The sequence below is a fragment of the Macaca thibetana genome, chromosome 9 (assembly GCF_024542745.1).
Source record: "Macaca thibetana thibetana isolate TM-01 chromosome 9, ASM2454274v1, whole genome shotgun sequence".
Taxonomy (NCBI): domain Eukaryota; kingdom Metazoa; phylum Chordata; class Mammalia; order Primates; family Cercopithecidae; genus Macaca; species Macaca thibetana.
Genome location: NC_065586.1, coordinates 118,641,924 through 118,657,645, shown reverse-complemented (window position 1 = coordinate 118,657,645; position 15,722 = coordinate 118,641,924). Strand labels below are relative to the sequence as shown.

The window sequence follows — 15,722 nt, the reverse complement described above, 5'->3', positions numbered from 1 at the left end:
AATGATACAATTCTAAGGACAAAAATAAAATACAGTACTCTTACCCACTTTGATAGGGATTTCATCACATGATATTTTACAGCAAGAACTTCAATCATCTTATTTTGCTAGAAAAAAAGACCTGTGATGGTATTCTTTTGTCTTTTTTGATGTTTATATACCAAAATCTATGTGATACAAAAAGGTCTGCTATGTTTAAATTTTTATTAACAATCCAACAACTTTCTTTCATTATTCCTTTTCTTTTTACTTCCTGGTAAAAGGAGGATTAAGGCATTTGACAGATTATTATTTTAGTTTTAGAGACAGAGTCTTGCTGTATTGCCCAGGCTGGATTCAAATTCCTAGGTTCAAGTGAGCCTCCTGCCTCCAGCCCTGGAGTAGCTGGAACTATAGGTATGCGCCACCATGCCCGGCTCTTCAGATTCTTTGTAAACGTGGGTCCTGATAGCAGTGACAATCATGGTTCAGAGATTTGAATTTCTCTAATGGAACCAACAGGCCAGTGACAGGACTTGCTGTATGTCAGAGAACCTCTTCACCTGCCTCAACAGTCTGAATGTGAGCTCCATGATGGGCTCCCCCAGCTGCCCTGATGGCTTAGGAAGGGGGCCACTGAAACCACGTGGCTACGCATCCCTGAAAATGAAGACGAAACTCACAGTAGAAACCAGAACATTCATGATGGAACGTATCTCAAAATAATAAGAGCTACTTATGACAAACCCACAGCCAATATCACACTGAATGGGCAAAAACTGGAAACATTCCCTTTGAAAACTGGCACAAGACAGGGATGCCCTCTCTCACCACTCTTATTCAACATAGTGTTGGAAGTTCTGGCCAGGGCAATCAGGCAGGAGAAAGAAATAAAGGGTATTCAATTAGGAAAAGAGGAAGTCAAATTGTCCCTCTTTGCAGATGACATGATTGTATATTTAGAAAACCCCATCGTCTCAGCCCAAAATCTCCTTAACCTGATAAGCAACTTCAACAAAGTCTCAGGTTACAAAATCAATGTGCAAAAATCACAAGCATTCTTACACATCAATAACAGACAAACAGAGAGCCAAATCATGGGTGAATCCTATTCACAATTGCTTCAAATAGAATAAAATAGCTAGGAATCAAACTTACAAGGATGTGAAGGACCTCTTCAAGGAAAACTAGAAACCACTGCTCAATGAAATAAAAGAGGACACAAACAAAGGAAGAACATTCCATGCTCACGGATAGGAAGAATCAATATTGTGAAAATGGCCATACTGCCCAAGGTAATTTATAGATTCAGTGCCATCCCCATTAAGCTACCAATGACTTTCTTCACAGAATTGGAAAAATGACTTTAAAATTCATATGGAACCAAAAAAGAGCCCACATTGCCAAGACAATCCTAAGCCAAAAGAACAAAGCTGGAAGCATCACGCTACCTGACTTCAAACTATACTACAAGGCTACAGTAACCAAAACAGCATGGTACTTGTACCAAAACAGAGATATAGACCAATGGAACAGAACAGAGCCCTCAGAAATAATACCACACATCAACAATCATCTGATCTTTGACAAACCCAACGGAAACAAGAAATGGGGAAAGGATTCCCTATTTAATAAATGATGCTGGGAAAACTGGCTAGCCATATTTAGAAAGCTGAAACTGGATCCCTTCCTTACACCTTATACGAAAAGTAATTCAAGATGGATTAGAGACTTAAATGTTAGACCTAAAACCATAAAAACCCTAGAAGAAAACCTAGGCAATACCATTCAGGACATAGGCATGGACAAGGACTTCATGTCTAAAACACCAAAAGCAATGGCAACAAAAGCCAAATTTGACAAATGGGATCTAATTAAACTAAAGAGCTTCTGCACAGCAAAAGAAACTACCATTAGAGTGAACAGGCAACCTACAGAATGGGAGAAAATTTTTGCAATCTACTCATCTGACAAAGGGCTAATATCCAGAACCTACAAAGAAGGCAAACAAATTTACAAGAAAAAAACAAACAACCCCATCAAAAAGTGGGTGAAGGATATGAACAGATACTTCTCAAAAGAAGACATTTATGTAGCCAACAGACACATGAAAAAATGCTCATCATCACTTACCATCAGAGAAATGCAAATCAAAACCACAATGAGATACCATCTCACACCAGTTAGAATGGCAATCATTAAAAAGTCAGGAAACAACAGGTGCTGGAGAGGATGTGGAGAAATAGGAACACTTTTACACTGTTGGTGGGACTGTAAACTAGTTCAACCATTGTGGAAGACAGTGTGGCTATTCCTCAGGGATCTAGAACTAGAAATACCATTTGACCCAGCCATGCCATTACTGGGTTTATAACCAAAGGAGTACAAATCATGCTGCTATAAAGACACATGCACACATGTTTACTGCAGCACTATTCACAATAGCAAAGACTTGGAACCAAATGTCCATCAATGATAGAGTGGATAAAGAAAATATAGCACATATACACCATGGAATACTATGCAGCCATAAGAAAGGATGAGTTCATGTCCTTTGTAGGGACATGAATGCAGCTGGAAACTATCATTCTCAGCAAACTATCGCAGGAACAGAAAACCAAACACCACATGTTCTAACTCATAGGTGGGAATCGAACAATGAGAACACTTGAACACAGGAAGGGGAACATCACACAATGGGGCCTGTCGTGGGGTGGGGGCAGAGGGGAGGGATAGCATTAGGAGATAGATCTAATGTAAATGACGAGTTAATGGGTGCAGCACACCAATATAGCACATGTATACATATGTAACAAACCTGCACGTTATGCACATGTACCCTAGAACTTAAAGTATAATAAAAAACTTAAAAATAAAATAAAAAAAGAAACCAGAAACCGGAACATTCTTTCAACAAAGATAGTGAACTAGGGAACATCTGTACCAGAACATCCCCACCTCATTTCTGACATGCCATCCCTGCTCCCACACTCAAGGACAAGCTGACAGATGTGCCTGAGAGAGCCTTCCATTCAACACTCTGTCATTTAAACACAGTCTACATGACACCATGCAATTCCCACTGCCAGGCCCCAAGTATCCTGCTTAATCCCATGGCAGTCAAACTCATCCAGCTCAGAAACTCAGAGCTCCAGAACCTTGACAAGGCTCATCCACCGCATGGAACAGAACATTGAAGTTGTTCCTGGTTCTGCTGTCCACACATTTTGAATAGACCTTTCTGCACATATTGAGACCAATTTGTAGTCTTCCAAGAATCAACCACATAGCTATAGATTACTCCAGCTGCCATTGTAGGAATGGTGGTACATTGTCTGAAGAGAGAAGCTTCCACTTGTTTGTTTTCCAGGAAATGGAGATAGGCTGGTCTCTACCACTGGGGATCAGTGTCCGACATAGCTAAGCCATCAGAATGGCCCAACCAGAAGCCACAAAGAGATCTGTCAAGGTATTTCCCAAAGATCTAAGCATTTTCCAAGAGTTCTGGTGCCTTTCCATTTGGACTTAGTCACTGCCACAAATCTCATGAAGGTGAGAAATGTACCTGCTGATGAAGAGCTTGAACATAAAAATAGGCAAGGTATCATCAAGCCAGCCCATATCTACCAAGTAGGCTACTCCAATGATGCTGGGAGAGAAGCCTAAGAGGAGGAGCACTACGGGAAGAGAACCTAAGCAAACATTCATTGAAGACTTACTGTGTCTTCATAATTTCTTGAAGATAATAACGTTTTACTATTTATATATGTTATCACTTTTAACCCTCCCATAAACCCTGTCATCTGCACTTATAGATGAGAAACTGAGGCACAGATGTTTACAGAGTAGGCAAGGACACACAGATTGTAACATCCCTGTCCACCATTTTCCCATGTACTGCCTCTTGCAAAACCACTGTCTGCTACCAACCCACTCCTTGTGGTTCTAGCTGATGCAAGGAAGGTGGTCCATGCCAACCTACTTTCCATAGCCCACCAGAGGTGGGTCTTCAATGGGAAGTCACCCAGCAGCCTTGACCAAAGCTCCACATTGCTTTACTATTGACTTTGCAGCACCATTCAAGATAAGACCATTTTGATCCTCACAGTTTTCATCTTTAAGGAGGTGGTAAGCCCTTCCCCTTCATCCACCACAAGCACACAGCTTATCTCACACTCTCAGGAACTATCTTTTCTGCCCTATAGTCTGCCTCTGTCTCAGCACGGTTTAAGGATTTTGTGGATGGGAGCCTCATGTGAGCCCTTGCCATGGAGTCTCATTGTCCCCAAGTGAATGGGGACAGCCCGAGGGGATAGTGTGGAGGAGGTAGAGGATGCCACAAAGTGGATGTAGTGGTGGATTGTTCATTGCTTAATGTGTCGGTTCGAGACATGACCAAGAATGAGCTCCCCAGAGATTTCCTCATTGATTATATCTGCGGACTTACCCCTGCCCTCTCCCTCCAGATTTAGACAAGGACTTAGAAAGCAAATAAGAACCAAGACTGACCACAGCTGTGCACACACCCGCTCTTCACCCCTTTATCCCCAAAAACCAATATTTTCCCGCCACCAAAGGCAAGCACCACTTTCAAAACTTCACTGATCAGCAGTCTTTTTCCCTAGAGCTTCAGCAAGTGTATCAAGAACACAGACAGAGAAATGGGACCTCAGGAGAACCTCCCATCAGAGCATCACCCTGACTAGATACACATTAGGGTAGCTGAGCAGGGAGGAGAGTATATGGTTGCTGGGGGACAGTGGCTACAGTCAACCTAAGTCCATGTCTGTTTCTTTCAAGTTCCTAACAATAGTGCCTGGGGTAAGAGGCAAATACTCTCCTTCCCCACTCTGCCTGGCTACTCCTGCACCTGCTCCCGACCTCAGCTCCCTGTGACTTCCTCAGGGTTGCTCTCCCAGATGGGCTGCTCACACCTCTCCTGCCATGCACCTCTGGCTCCAGCACTTTTTACACTTTGTCATTGTGCCTGTGTGATCAGTTGATGCATCATCCCTGAAGGCAGGGAACGTGTTCCCAAGCTGTGGGCTCTCCTGCTTAGAAGGCTCCTAGGAGGACTGGGGTTCGCCAGATGAGGTGGCAAGGATGTCGAGGCCATTTTGAGAAGTCAATGTTAAAGGTTCAGTGTTACCAATCTGCTCATGAAAAAGTCTTTAATATCAACAAGTCAAACTTACGATGTAGCCAAGAACTGTTTGGGAAAATGTTAAAAATTTAAATTCACTTGACAATAAATAAAAGTAGGCAGCACTTAAAGGACACACACACACATACACACACCCCTTCTGTCACTTTCTTTGTAAATTCTGAGCAAAGTAGTGCTTCCAAAATTACATTGCAGACACCAAAGTTTAATTCAGTATTGGGCCATGCAGGATGGTTTCTCAAAGTGTGGTCTGCAAACCATCCTCGTGTGGTTCTATAAAACTGAGGATTCTTGAGCCTCACCTCAGGCCCTCCAAATCAGGGTCTCTGGAGGGAGGAATTCCAAGGACCTATTCGAACAAATACTCTAGTTGATTCTGACGTGCACTGAAGTTTAAGGCAGAGACAAAATAACATTGAAAAAGAACACAATTTATAATCCATTTATGCTGTACTGAAAGAAGTTTCTATTGCCTTTGTATTTCAAGAAGGGACACAAATCAAAGTTTTACTCAGTCCTTGTACCATTCATTAAAGTTCAGTGCAGCAGCGTTTATTCTTAAGATATAAATAACTATATAGGATTTTTTAAAATCATAGACTAATACAGGATGTTCTTTTCAAAGTACTTACTGGGTATTGTGAGATGAGATGATTCAGAAGCTGAAAAGAAATAAAAGAAAAATCAGACACATGTGTTTCACCCACAGGAATCCTGACCAAAACACCCACCTTCAAACCAATACAGTGGGCTGTGAACTAGAGTTGTAGAGGCTACACATAAATCACCATCAACAGATCTATAGTCTGTTTTTGAAATGTAATTCAAATTGATAACAATTTCCTGAGTCTTTAGCATATACAAGGCGAAATACTAAACCAGCCCCAGGAAATGTGGCGATTTAAAAAAAAGGGCTCTCAATATCTTAAAAATAAGTTTAATGAAACACTCGGTAATAACTTGTACATTTGCTCCTGTATATTTCCTGCTGAAGATACTTTGTTATTTTACTAAAATACAATCAACCCTTCATCACAGTGGAAAAGCAGATTAGGCTTGTGCACAAATGTGGGACTCGTTGCTTTTCTTATTTCTTTGAAAAAATTAGCCCATCCAGCTTGTATTTATAGGCCTGAGGAGTTGAGTTTGAGAGCTTTGAATTAATTTGCTAGCTTTAAATGAACTGAATGAAATTGCTAAAAGTTCAGATCAGCAATTACTTGGTCATTTAATTCTAAAACGTCAAGTGATGTGTTGACAGAGACAATGGGCGATGAAAATGCCTTTTCTTTCCCATAAAATGACAGAGATAATCATTTATTGAGACTTCCTACCTTTCATAAGGTTACTGGGAGAATTAAAGGGGACAATGCAGATGAAATTCTCATCCTACTAACTGGCACAAAGTCAGCAAACCGCAAGGGTTAGGTACTATAGTAATATCAATGATGATGATGACTGATTGTACAATTTCTACTACTCAGTGTTTTAAACATTTCACCTGTATTATCTCATTTTGTCTTTATGGCAACTCGCGATGGTGGGGCTTTTCCTCTTGGCTTATAGAGACGTAAACTGAAGCACTTAGAGGTAAAATAAGTTACCCAAGATATTAGTATTATTTCCATTTTCCTTTTGGAGAAACTGAAGTTTAGGGAGGAATAGGTATAATGACTATTATTACTCTGCCCTGTGCTACACATTTGCATTATCTCTTCGAGGCCCAACTGAGCAGATGACACCAGCGTCTTCATTGTGGCCACAATTATGGGAGAGCCAGCCATTGTGGGGGCAGCTCCGCAGGTAAGACTCATATCCTGAGCAGCGTATGTCATCCAGGACAACCGGCCCTGAGCCCTGGCCAAAACCAGCCACTTCCCGGGGCTGACACAGCCGAGCTGCCTGCAGACCACGTTGGCATCATTGATGTCCCAGAAGTCATCACACATGGTGCCCCAGGAACCATGGTACCTGACCTCCACCCAGCCCTTACACCGGTCACCTCCATTCACCAGCCTCAGGGTCAAATCTAGAGGGAGATACAGAGACTTCACTTCTCTGTCCCTTGCCCTACACTGTGAGCAAGGACCCCAAAAAGAACCGACGATCCGAAACCCAGATTCCTCAGCGTGTTTTCCTGTTTGAACTTAAGCTCGACTTTCCTGACCCTTCAGTAGAGTTTGGCCAACCTTGCGTCTTGAGGGGGCCTGCATGGCATCATCAATTTCAAGTTCTACTGTGCCTCTGGCCTGACCTTTCAAGTAAGGTTCCAGTTATGAAGAACCTGTCCTGCCCACGGCAACTCCTTTTCTCGCCAATGGAAGTGCCCCACGTGAGCCCAGCACTGTGATGGGAATTACTCCAGATGGGCTCCCTTCAGGAAACAAAATAGCCCTCCAGGTATCACTGGGAGAGCTAGGCTTGCTTCTAAGGTGCCTGTAACCCTGCGCTTCACACTTCCACACTCCTGATACCTCTTCTCCCCAGTCCCTCATGCCCCAAGGTGCCAATCTCGAAAGCTTACTCATGGCAGATGATTTTGGGCATCTGCTAACATGGGAACCTCAGATCATGTACAAGAGCTTCACACGTATCATCTTAGCTCATTCTCAACACAACTCCATGGAGAGACTGAGGGTCAAGAAGGTCACCCACTTGCTCGTCAACTGACTCGCAAGTGACAGAGCAGGACATGTCCTCAAGCTATTGCTCTTAACCATTTCACGCTTCTGCCTTCTGCTATATATTTTTTAACATTTGAAACATTTGACCCAACTCATGGCCTATGCTTTTGTACAAACAGGTGCTCACATACACACACAGGACTATAATAAGATGAGGAAATACTGAGTGGAGGCAGTTATCATTTGAAGTATTAACTAGGGTAGAGGTTTCAAGATGTGTTGCAAATTCTAGAAAAGAAAAAAAAAATAAGGGATTATATCCAAAGGTCCTCAGTTAGATGCTGCTGTACTCATGTGCCTCTGCTGCCCTGGTGACTGGGTACAATCCCCCAGACACCCAGTGGGGCAGCCTGGGGGCAGAGATCAGAGGCAGGAGGTATGCATAGGCAGGGGTGGGCATGGAGGCCCAGGGCCTGTCAGCTGGAAGGAGGAAGGGGCTGAAGGGCCCAACATTGGTGACCCCATTAAAGGAGGTTCTCCCTGCCCTATGTCTAAAACCTAGCAGCAGTTGGATGCAGTGGCTCACATGTGTAATCTTAGCACTTCGGGAGGCCAAGGCAGGAGGATTGCTTGAGCCTAGGAGTTGCAGACCAGCCTGGGCAACATGGCGAGAACTTGTCTCTACAAAAGTTAAATAAAATAAAATAAAATAGCCAGGCATAGTGGTGTGCACCTGTGGTCCCAGCTACTCCAGAGGCTGAGGGAGGAGAAAGGCTTGAACCTGGGAGGTCGAGGCTATGGTAAGCCATGTCTAGGCCACTGCACCCCATCCCTGGCAACAGAACAAGACCCTGTCTCAAATATAAATATATATATATATATATCAGAAAAAGACATATATTTGAGATGTACACATATATGTCTATATATGTATTTTCTTTTAAAACAAAACCCAGCAGGATTTTCTGCAGCAGACCCTCCTGATTCCTTGGGGGTAGTCTTGGGCAGCACCACTCCCCAGCCCCAGAGCTTAGATATAGCATTACCAGTCATCACCCGAGTCTCCTGAAAACCAGTTTCTGTGGCGTGTCTCACGCTTACTGCTGCTGAAATTGCAAAGCAAAAAGGCCAAATGAGAGGTCAGCTGAAAACAAGAGTTAGATCTGACACCCTTCTTAATTCAAGCAGGAGAGGGAGGCAACACTACATTTTAGTTTGGGGGTTCACTGGGTTTGTCACTTGTTAATTAAGTCACTCAGTGAATATGGAATAATCTCTGACTGCTCCATGAAGCATTAAACGTCAGGGAGAAAAGAAGGAATTTGTCCTAAAAGGTAAGACTCAGCCCTCCGGAGCTCACAGGCCACTTGGGCAGACACAGTTTGGTGCCTGATAAATTGGGTTTTGGCCTAAGTGGGGCCCAGAGTAGAGGAGAAGTGGAAACATCAGAGGGAGCAATTCACGGGGCCCCTCTGAGCAGGAACTACCCAGAGAAGTGGATATTTCACGTAGGTATGGAAGGAGATATAGACATGTGTCAAGAGAAAACGGGGTAAAAATAGGATTGTCAGATAAAATACAGGACGTCCAGTTAAACTTGAATGTCAGATCAACAAGAAATACTTTTTAAATGTAAGTATGTCCCAAATATTGCATGGGACAAACTTATACAAAAAAAAATTATTTTGTATCCAAAATTCACATTTAAATGGGTGTCCTGTATTTTTATTTGAGGAATCTGTTAACTCTGGATGAAAGGTACCCCAGAGGTGGCAATAGGCAGGAAGCTCTCTTCACCGACCTTTAGCTAAACCCCAGCCAGGTCAACTGAAGCCCTTCAACCTCTGTAACCTGCTGAGCACTAGTGTGGGTGGGCCAAGCACATTTGGCACACCTGGCAGTTTCCACTCCAACCAACTGCAATGCGTGGTCATCTAGAGTCAGATGTGAGTCCCAAACGTACTTGTGCCAGTGGTACTTGGCATGAAATTAAATTAAATATTAAATACATTAATGAAATATGAGTACAAAAAGAAAGATGTCTTTCTATAAAGATAAGGCAGAATGCTTTTTAGCAACTTAGTTTATTCAGTAGAAGAAAGAAAATAAAAATAAGTAGAAGAAAGGTAAATAAAACAACAGAACTTTTGCACTTTTATTTGCTTTGCAAATGTTTTTAATGCCAGGTTCCTCTTTAGAGAAACTAAAATTAGAAATAATAGATGATGCATAATGGGTGTGGTTTATGCCAGAAAAGCATTGCAGAACTACTGAAGATCCCTGCAGAGAGAAATGCCTACATCAACAAATTAGGGAATCAATGTATGGATTACATGTTTTAAGTTAAAACGAAACATCTAAAGTGTGTAGATCCTATTTTCTGATTTCCCGTTTTAAACAGCTTTTTTGAATAACCCATCAACTACCTGTCTCAATTACATTAGAGAAGAGTTCTTCTTAGGCCAGGCACAGTGGCTTATGCCTGTAATCCCAGCACTTTGGGAGGCTGAGGCAGGTGGATCACGAGGTCAAGAGATCGAGACCTTCCTGGCTAACATGGTGAAACCCCGTCTTTACTAAACAACACAAAAAATTAGCTGGGCGTGGTGGTGGGTGCCTGTAGTCCCAGTTTCTTGGGAGGCTGAGGCAGGAGAATGGCGTGAACCCCGGAACCAGAGCTTGCAGTGAGCCGAGATTGCGCACCACGGCACTCCAGCCTGGGCGACAGAGCAAGACTCCGTCTCAAAAAAAAAAAAAGAAAAGAGTTCTTCTTGAGAAATGATTCTCAAAGTGGGTTCCATGAAGCATCAGGCAGCACCTGGGGACTTGATGAAAATGTAAAGTCTTAGCCTCGCCCAGACTTACAAAGTCAGGAACTTCAGAGGTGGCACTCAACACTGTTTTCAGAAGCACTCCCATGATTCTAACACACACTAAGCTTGAAAAATGCTGTTCTACAGCATGTGTAAAGGGAACGGTAGCAGCAATGTTATTAGTGTGGTAAGGAAGAATTCATTTACAACCACATACTGAGCTGTGGCTATAATAGATGCTCTTCCACCAGGCGGGGAGAATATTGAGATTATACGACGCCTCCACTGCCCTTTGGAATTCGGCTCTAGTGAGTGAAACGTACAGATAAGCAATTAGTAGCTGCAGCAAACATGCAGGTAAGCAAGTAGAGCATAGCAAACTAAGGGCTCCAATGGACGGATGTTCAGGAGGACAGCAGAAGGTCACATGTGATTGACCCTCAAGTCAATCACTGAGCTATACCAGGCAGGATGGGCAGAGGAAAGCCAGGCAAAGGGGAAGGTCCAGGTTAAAATTAGCACTAAGGAGGCAGAGACACTATGAACGAACTACTCCTTCGAAACAACCTCCTAAGAATTAAGCTACAAACTACAAAACTTCTTGAGCGCCTCATGGCAGACAGAGAAGAACCAGGTTTCTGGATGGCGACACTGAGCATAGAAATGTTGATCATTCAAAACTAATTCATAGGTTTCATATAATTTTTATCAAAGGGTTTTTCTTTGTTTGACTAGTTCTTTCAGAAAATAATTCTAAAGTTCACCAGGACAAATGAATAGGCTAAAAATAACTGATACATTCTTGAAAAATAAAAAATACTGACAGGGCAGGGTGTTAGGAGGATGGAAATGGGATGGGAGAACCTGAGTTCCCCATGGACTTGGGAGGCAGGTGACCGGGGTTCAAGTTCTAGACCCGCCCTATATTTTTTCTCTGAACACAGACAAGCCATGCGACCTCCTCAGTCTTCGTTTCCTCATTTGTAAAAGGGTGATTATGCTACTTCATAAGGTTATTGTGAAGACAAAATCAGAAAACATAAGTGTTTAGTACAGTGTTTGCCACGTAGTCAGTGTTCAAAAACATTTGCTCAAAATTAGTAAAATAAAGTGAGATAAACTAAACTAAAGCTATAAAAATTAAAATATAGAAAAAACCTAAGTCAGATATAACTCACACCAGAAAGTAAAATAATTTTCAGAACTCAAGAACTATTTTTTAAAGGCACAAAAATAAGAAACTAGTTACATTTTTATCTGATTCCTGTTAGAAATTTCTAGATTTAAAATCAATAGAAGAAATCAGCTGGGTGTGGTGGCTCATGCCTGTAATCCCAGCACTTTGGGAGGCTGGGGTAGGTGGATCACCTGAGCTCAGGAGTTCGAGACCAGCCTAGCCAACATGGTGAAACACTATCTCTACTAAAAATACAAAAATTAGCCAGGTGTGGTGGTGGGCGCCTGTGGTCCCAGCTACGCGGGAGGCTGAGATAGGAGAATTGCTTGAACCCGGGAGGCAGAGGTTGCAGTGAGCGATGATCACACCACTGCTCTCCAGCCTGGGCAACAGAGCAAGACTCCATCTCAAAAAAAAAAAAAAAAAAAATCAATTGCAGAAATCACAAAGGAAAACAGCAGTATATTTAATTACATAAAAATATAAAATATGTGTGCAGAAAAAAATCAAGATTAAAAGGCAAACTACAAACTGGGAAAATATTTGTCATCAATATAATGGCAAAGTATAAGTATCCCAAATATATAGAGTTTATATAAATCAATAAAGAAAACACTAACTTTCCCCAAAATTGGACAAAATACATAAGCAATTCAAAGAAAAGGAGTACAGATGGCTTAAAAATGTTCACTCTCACTGTAGACTAAGAAATGCAAACTTAAATGACTCTATGGCATTTTTTCATCCAGCAGTTCAGCCAAGATTTTTGAACAGTAACTTCAGAGCTGGTGAAAGTGCAGGAATTGCTACTCTTGTTTTTTCCTGGTAGAAGTAAGAATCACTTCTGGAAAATGATTTATTAATTTTTTTTTTTTTTTTTTTTTTTTTTTTGAGACAGAGTCTCACTCTGTCACCCAGGCTGGAGTGCAGTGGCACAGTCGCAGCTCACTGCAACCTCCGCCTCCTGAGTTCAAGTGATTCTCATGCTAACAAACAAACACAGGTACCTTCCTACTGAGTTTACTCCAGGCTTTATCTGGATTTCACCAGTTTTTCCTTTTCTGTTCCAGGATCCAATTCAAGAGTTCACATTACTTTTAGGAAGCTGCTTTTGGATAAAACATGAGGAAAATGTCTAGAGTAGCAACACTAAATGGTTCTGAGGCTCTGTCCATGTGCCAGACACTGCATGGGTTGGAACATAACCCCCATTTATAAATGAGTAAACTGAGACTCGCAGAGGCTCCACAGCGGGCAAGTGGCAGAGGAGGGGCATTGCTGGGGCCAGCCAGTGGGTACCACAGCCCTTCCTGCCCAGCACAAACCTGGGCATTCTCAAGAGTTTGTGTGAAGACCAAAGCTGACAGGTGCTTGCCACCTTGGTACTTCCAGCGCAAAGCTCTGTGACCAGGCTCCAAGCACTGAGTAAGACGCCACGGTTCAGTTCATCACCTCAGCTCCCTGCAAGGATCAGCAAGGGCCAGTGGGCCAGAGGGCCAGAGCTGTCATCTGAATGCTAATGAATTTGATCCAGATTCAAGCCCTAACACAGCCACTCACCAGTGCTGTCTTTGGACAAGTCAATAACCTTTCTGAGCCTCAGTTCCCCCACCTGAAATGTAGAAATAATTGTTCCTAACTTCAGGAATGTTAGCAAATTTAAATAAAAGAATACGGGTCCATTTCAGAGAGCATGAATTCCCACCTCTGAACGGCAAACACAGGCCTGCTTGCACATGTGTGCGTGTCTGTCCATATGCATGCACGTAACATCATGGGCAAACTACAAATTTCCTCAATCCAACAGCACTGCTGCCTGTTGTTCCTTTGTGGATAAAGACAGGGCAATTCACTCCATCTGCAGTGGCTGACGCGAATTCCATGTCATGGTTCAGAGACAATCTGGAGGGTGAACTCGGTACTGACAAGAGCTGGGGCTGAGGACGCAGCCTCCCAGTTTCAGATGCTTCTGATGGAGGCAGGATGAGGATGCCCAGTCTCCACTCCCCTGAGGTCCTGGGTCTGGTGACCCCCAGCCCCTCCACACGCTCATCACAGGGCGTGGGCCTGCTCCCTACCACCCGGGTGTGAGGGCTGGATTTTGGGGTGCTGCTTTCATGAAAGCAACCTCCCAAATGAACCTTAATCTTCAAAGCTTCCCCCACTGAGCCTAGGGGGAGAGTGAGAGTTCTGGAAGTTATCTGAAAATTAGGTGGTTTTTACCTGTCTCCTGAAATTCATAAATCTAGCAAAAGGTGACACAAAAGAAAAAAAAAATGGCAGTAGGAAATATAGAAGAAGGAAGAAAGAAATGAATAAAGAGAGGAAGAGAAAGCAAAAGGGAGGGAAGAAAGGTAGGAAGATAGAAACAAAGGGAGAGAGAGAGAAATAGGGAGGAAAGGTGATAAGAGCTGCCTGATAGATGAGGAGAAAGAGCGAGAGAGAAAAAGAGAGAGGGAGGGAAGGTGGTAATAGCTGCCTGATAGATGAAGAGAAACAGAGAGAGAGAGAGAGAGAGAGAGAGAAGGAAGGTGATAATAGTTGCCCAATAGTTGAAGAGAGAGACAGAGAGAAAGGTGATAACATCTCCCCAATAAAGAGAAAGAGAGATGGAGAGAGAAACAGAGAGGAGGGAGGAAGGAGGAAGGAAAAGTAATAACTGCCTGATAGATGAGAGAGACAGGAAGATACGGTGAGGGGGGCAGGGACAGAAAGGCAGAGACAGAAACAGAGGGAGAAGGAGAGAGAAAAGGTGATAGCTGCCCAAAAGATGGGAAAGAGAGAAAGATACGGAAAGAGAGAAACAGAGAGGCAGACAGAAACAGGGAGAGAGAGGGGAGAGAAAAGGTGATAATAACTACACAATAGATAAGAGAGAAAGATACAGAGAGAGAGACAGACAGAGGCATAGAGAGAGGAAGAGAGAGAGACAGAATAGGGAAACTGAGAATCACTTGTTCCCCTAGTATCTCTGCAAAATGCCATTGAGATTCAGCAATCAGCACACTCTGCCGATGGCTCTCTCACGTTTATCATCTGACTCTAAGAACATACAGCTATGCTTGAGTGACTGGGCTTCAAGTGTTTGTTTAAAGCTGTGCATGACAGACAAACTTGGAATTCCAAGACAAACTTGGAATCTTAATGATTTTGTCTGTGCTCAATTACTTGACCTGATTTTGCTCGGCAAATATTAGCCATCAAGCCAGACACACCTGTAGAAAGAAGCCGCATAAAGGGCATTTACAGTGGGCATCCTTTCTGTCCATTTTCATAGCACACAAATTGTGTGTTTAACCAATTGCTGCAAAGTTTGAGGGCCTCTTTAATAATACACATCCACCTTTCCTGAACTTCAGGGATTTTTCTAAGACCAATCAATCATTCCTTTAGTTGAATGACTTACTGAAAACATTGACATAATGACTGGCTTTTTCTAACTACAACCATTTATATTTCTCAGCCAGAAACAAAACAAAAAAGAGCCATTCCTCCCAAATACCTGCAAACAATTAGAATTATCAGCAAAGGGCTACCCACTCTTTGATATAAAACTTCCCTTGAAATGGAAACCAGTATATATAATTTGCCATGATTGAGTCTGCAAGAGAGAAATTAATGAATATAATAATTAAACGTAATACCTGTAGATAGAACTTGTCCCCATAATAGACATATTTCAAGGATGACCGTGGAGATCCCCATTTTGCTGGGTTCTTAATTGAATAGAAAATCCTTGACATTTATAGGTACCTAGCTAAAAGGAGGTGTGTCCTCTAGGGTGGCATATTTCCACTGCTGCTATAAATCAATATAAGGAAGTGAGGGCTTTTGCTAACGGTCAATGGCTAATCTGTGGGAAAAACTTAGGTGTGTTTGATTGATTGCCATATGAACAATCTGGCTGTTGCCCAACTGCAAATGCACTGACATAAGTGAACAATTTCCAACTTCCTTCTAGGTGA

At 42.6% G+C, this 15,722-nt stretch overlaps 1 protein-coding gene across 1 annotated transcript in view; it reads right to left on the bottom strand.

Moving 5' to 3' along the window:
* The window catches only part of DMBT1 (deleted in malignant brain tumors 1), a 106,284-nt gene extending 90,814 nt beyond the window's left edge, over positions 1–15,470 (bottom strand). Inside the window, exons 1-2 of the mRNA XM_050803012.1 lie at positions 15,402–15,470; positions 5,776–5,805 (exon numbers count right to left, since the gene is read on the bottom strand). Coding sequence (XP_050658969.1) covers positions 5,776–5,805; positions 15,402–15,462 — 91 coding nt within the window. The 5' untranslated portion in view covers positions 15,463–15,470. The remainder of the gene's footprint in view (positions 1–5,775; positions 5,806–15,401) is intronic.
* Between the last annotated feature and the right edge of the window lie 252 nt (positions 15,471–15,722).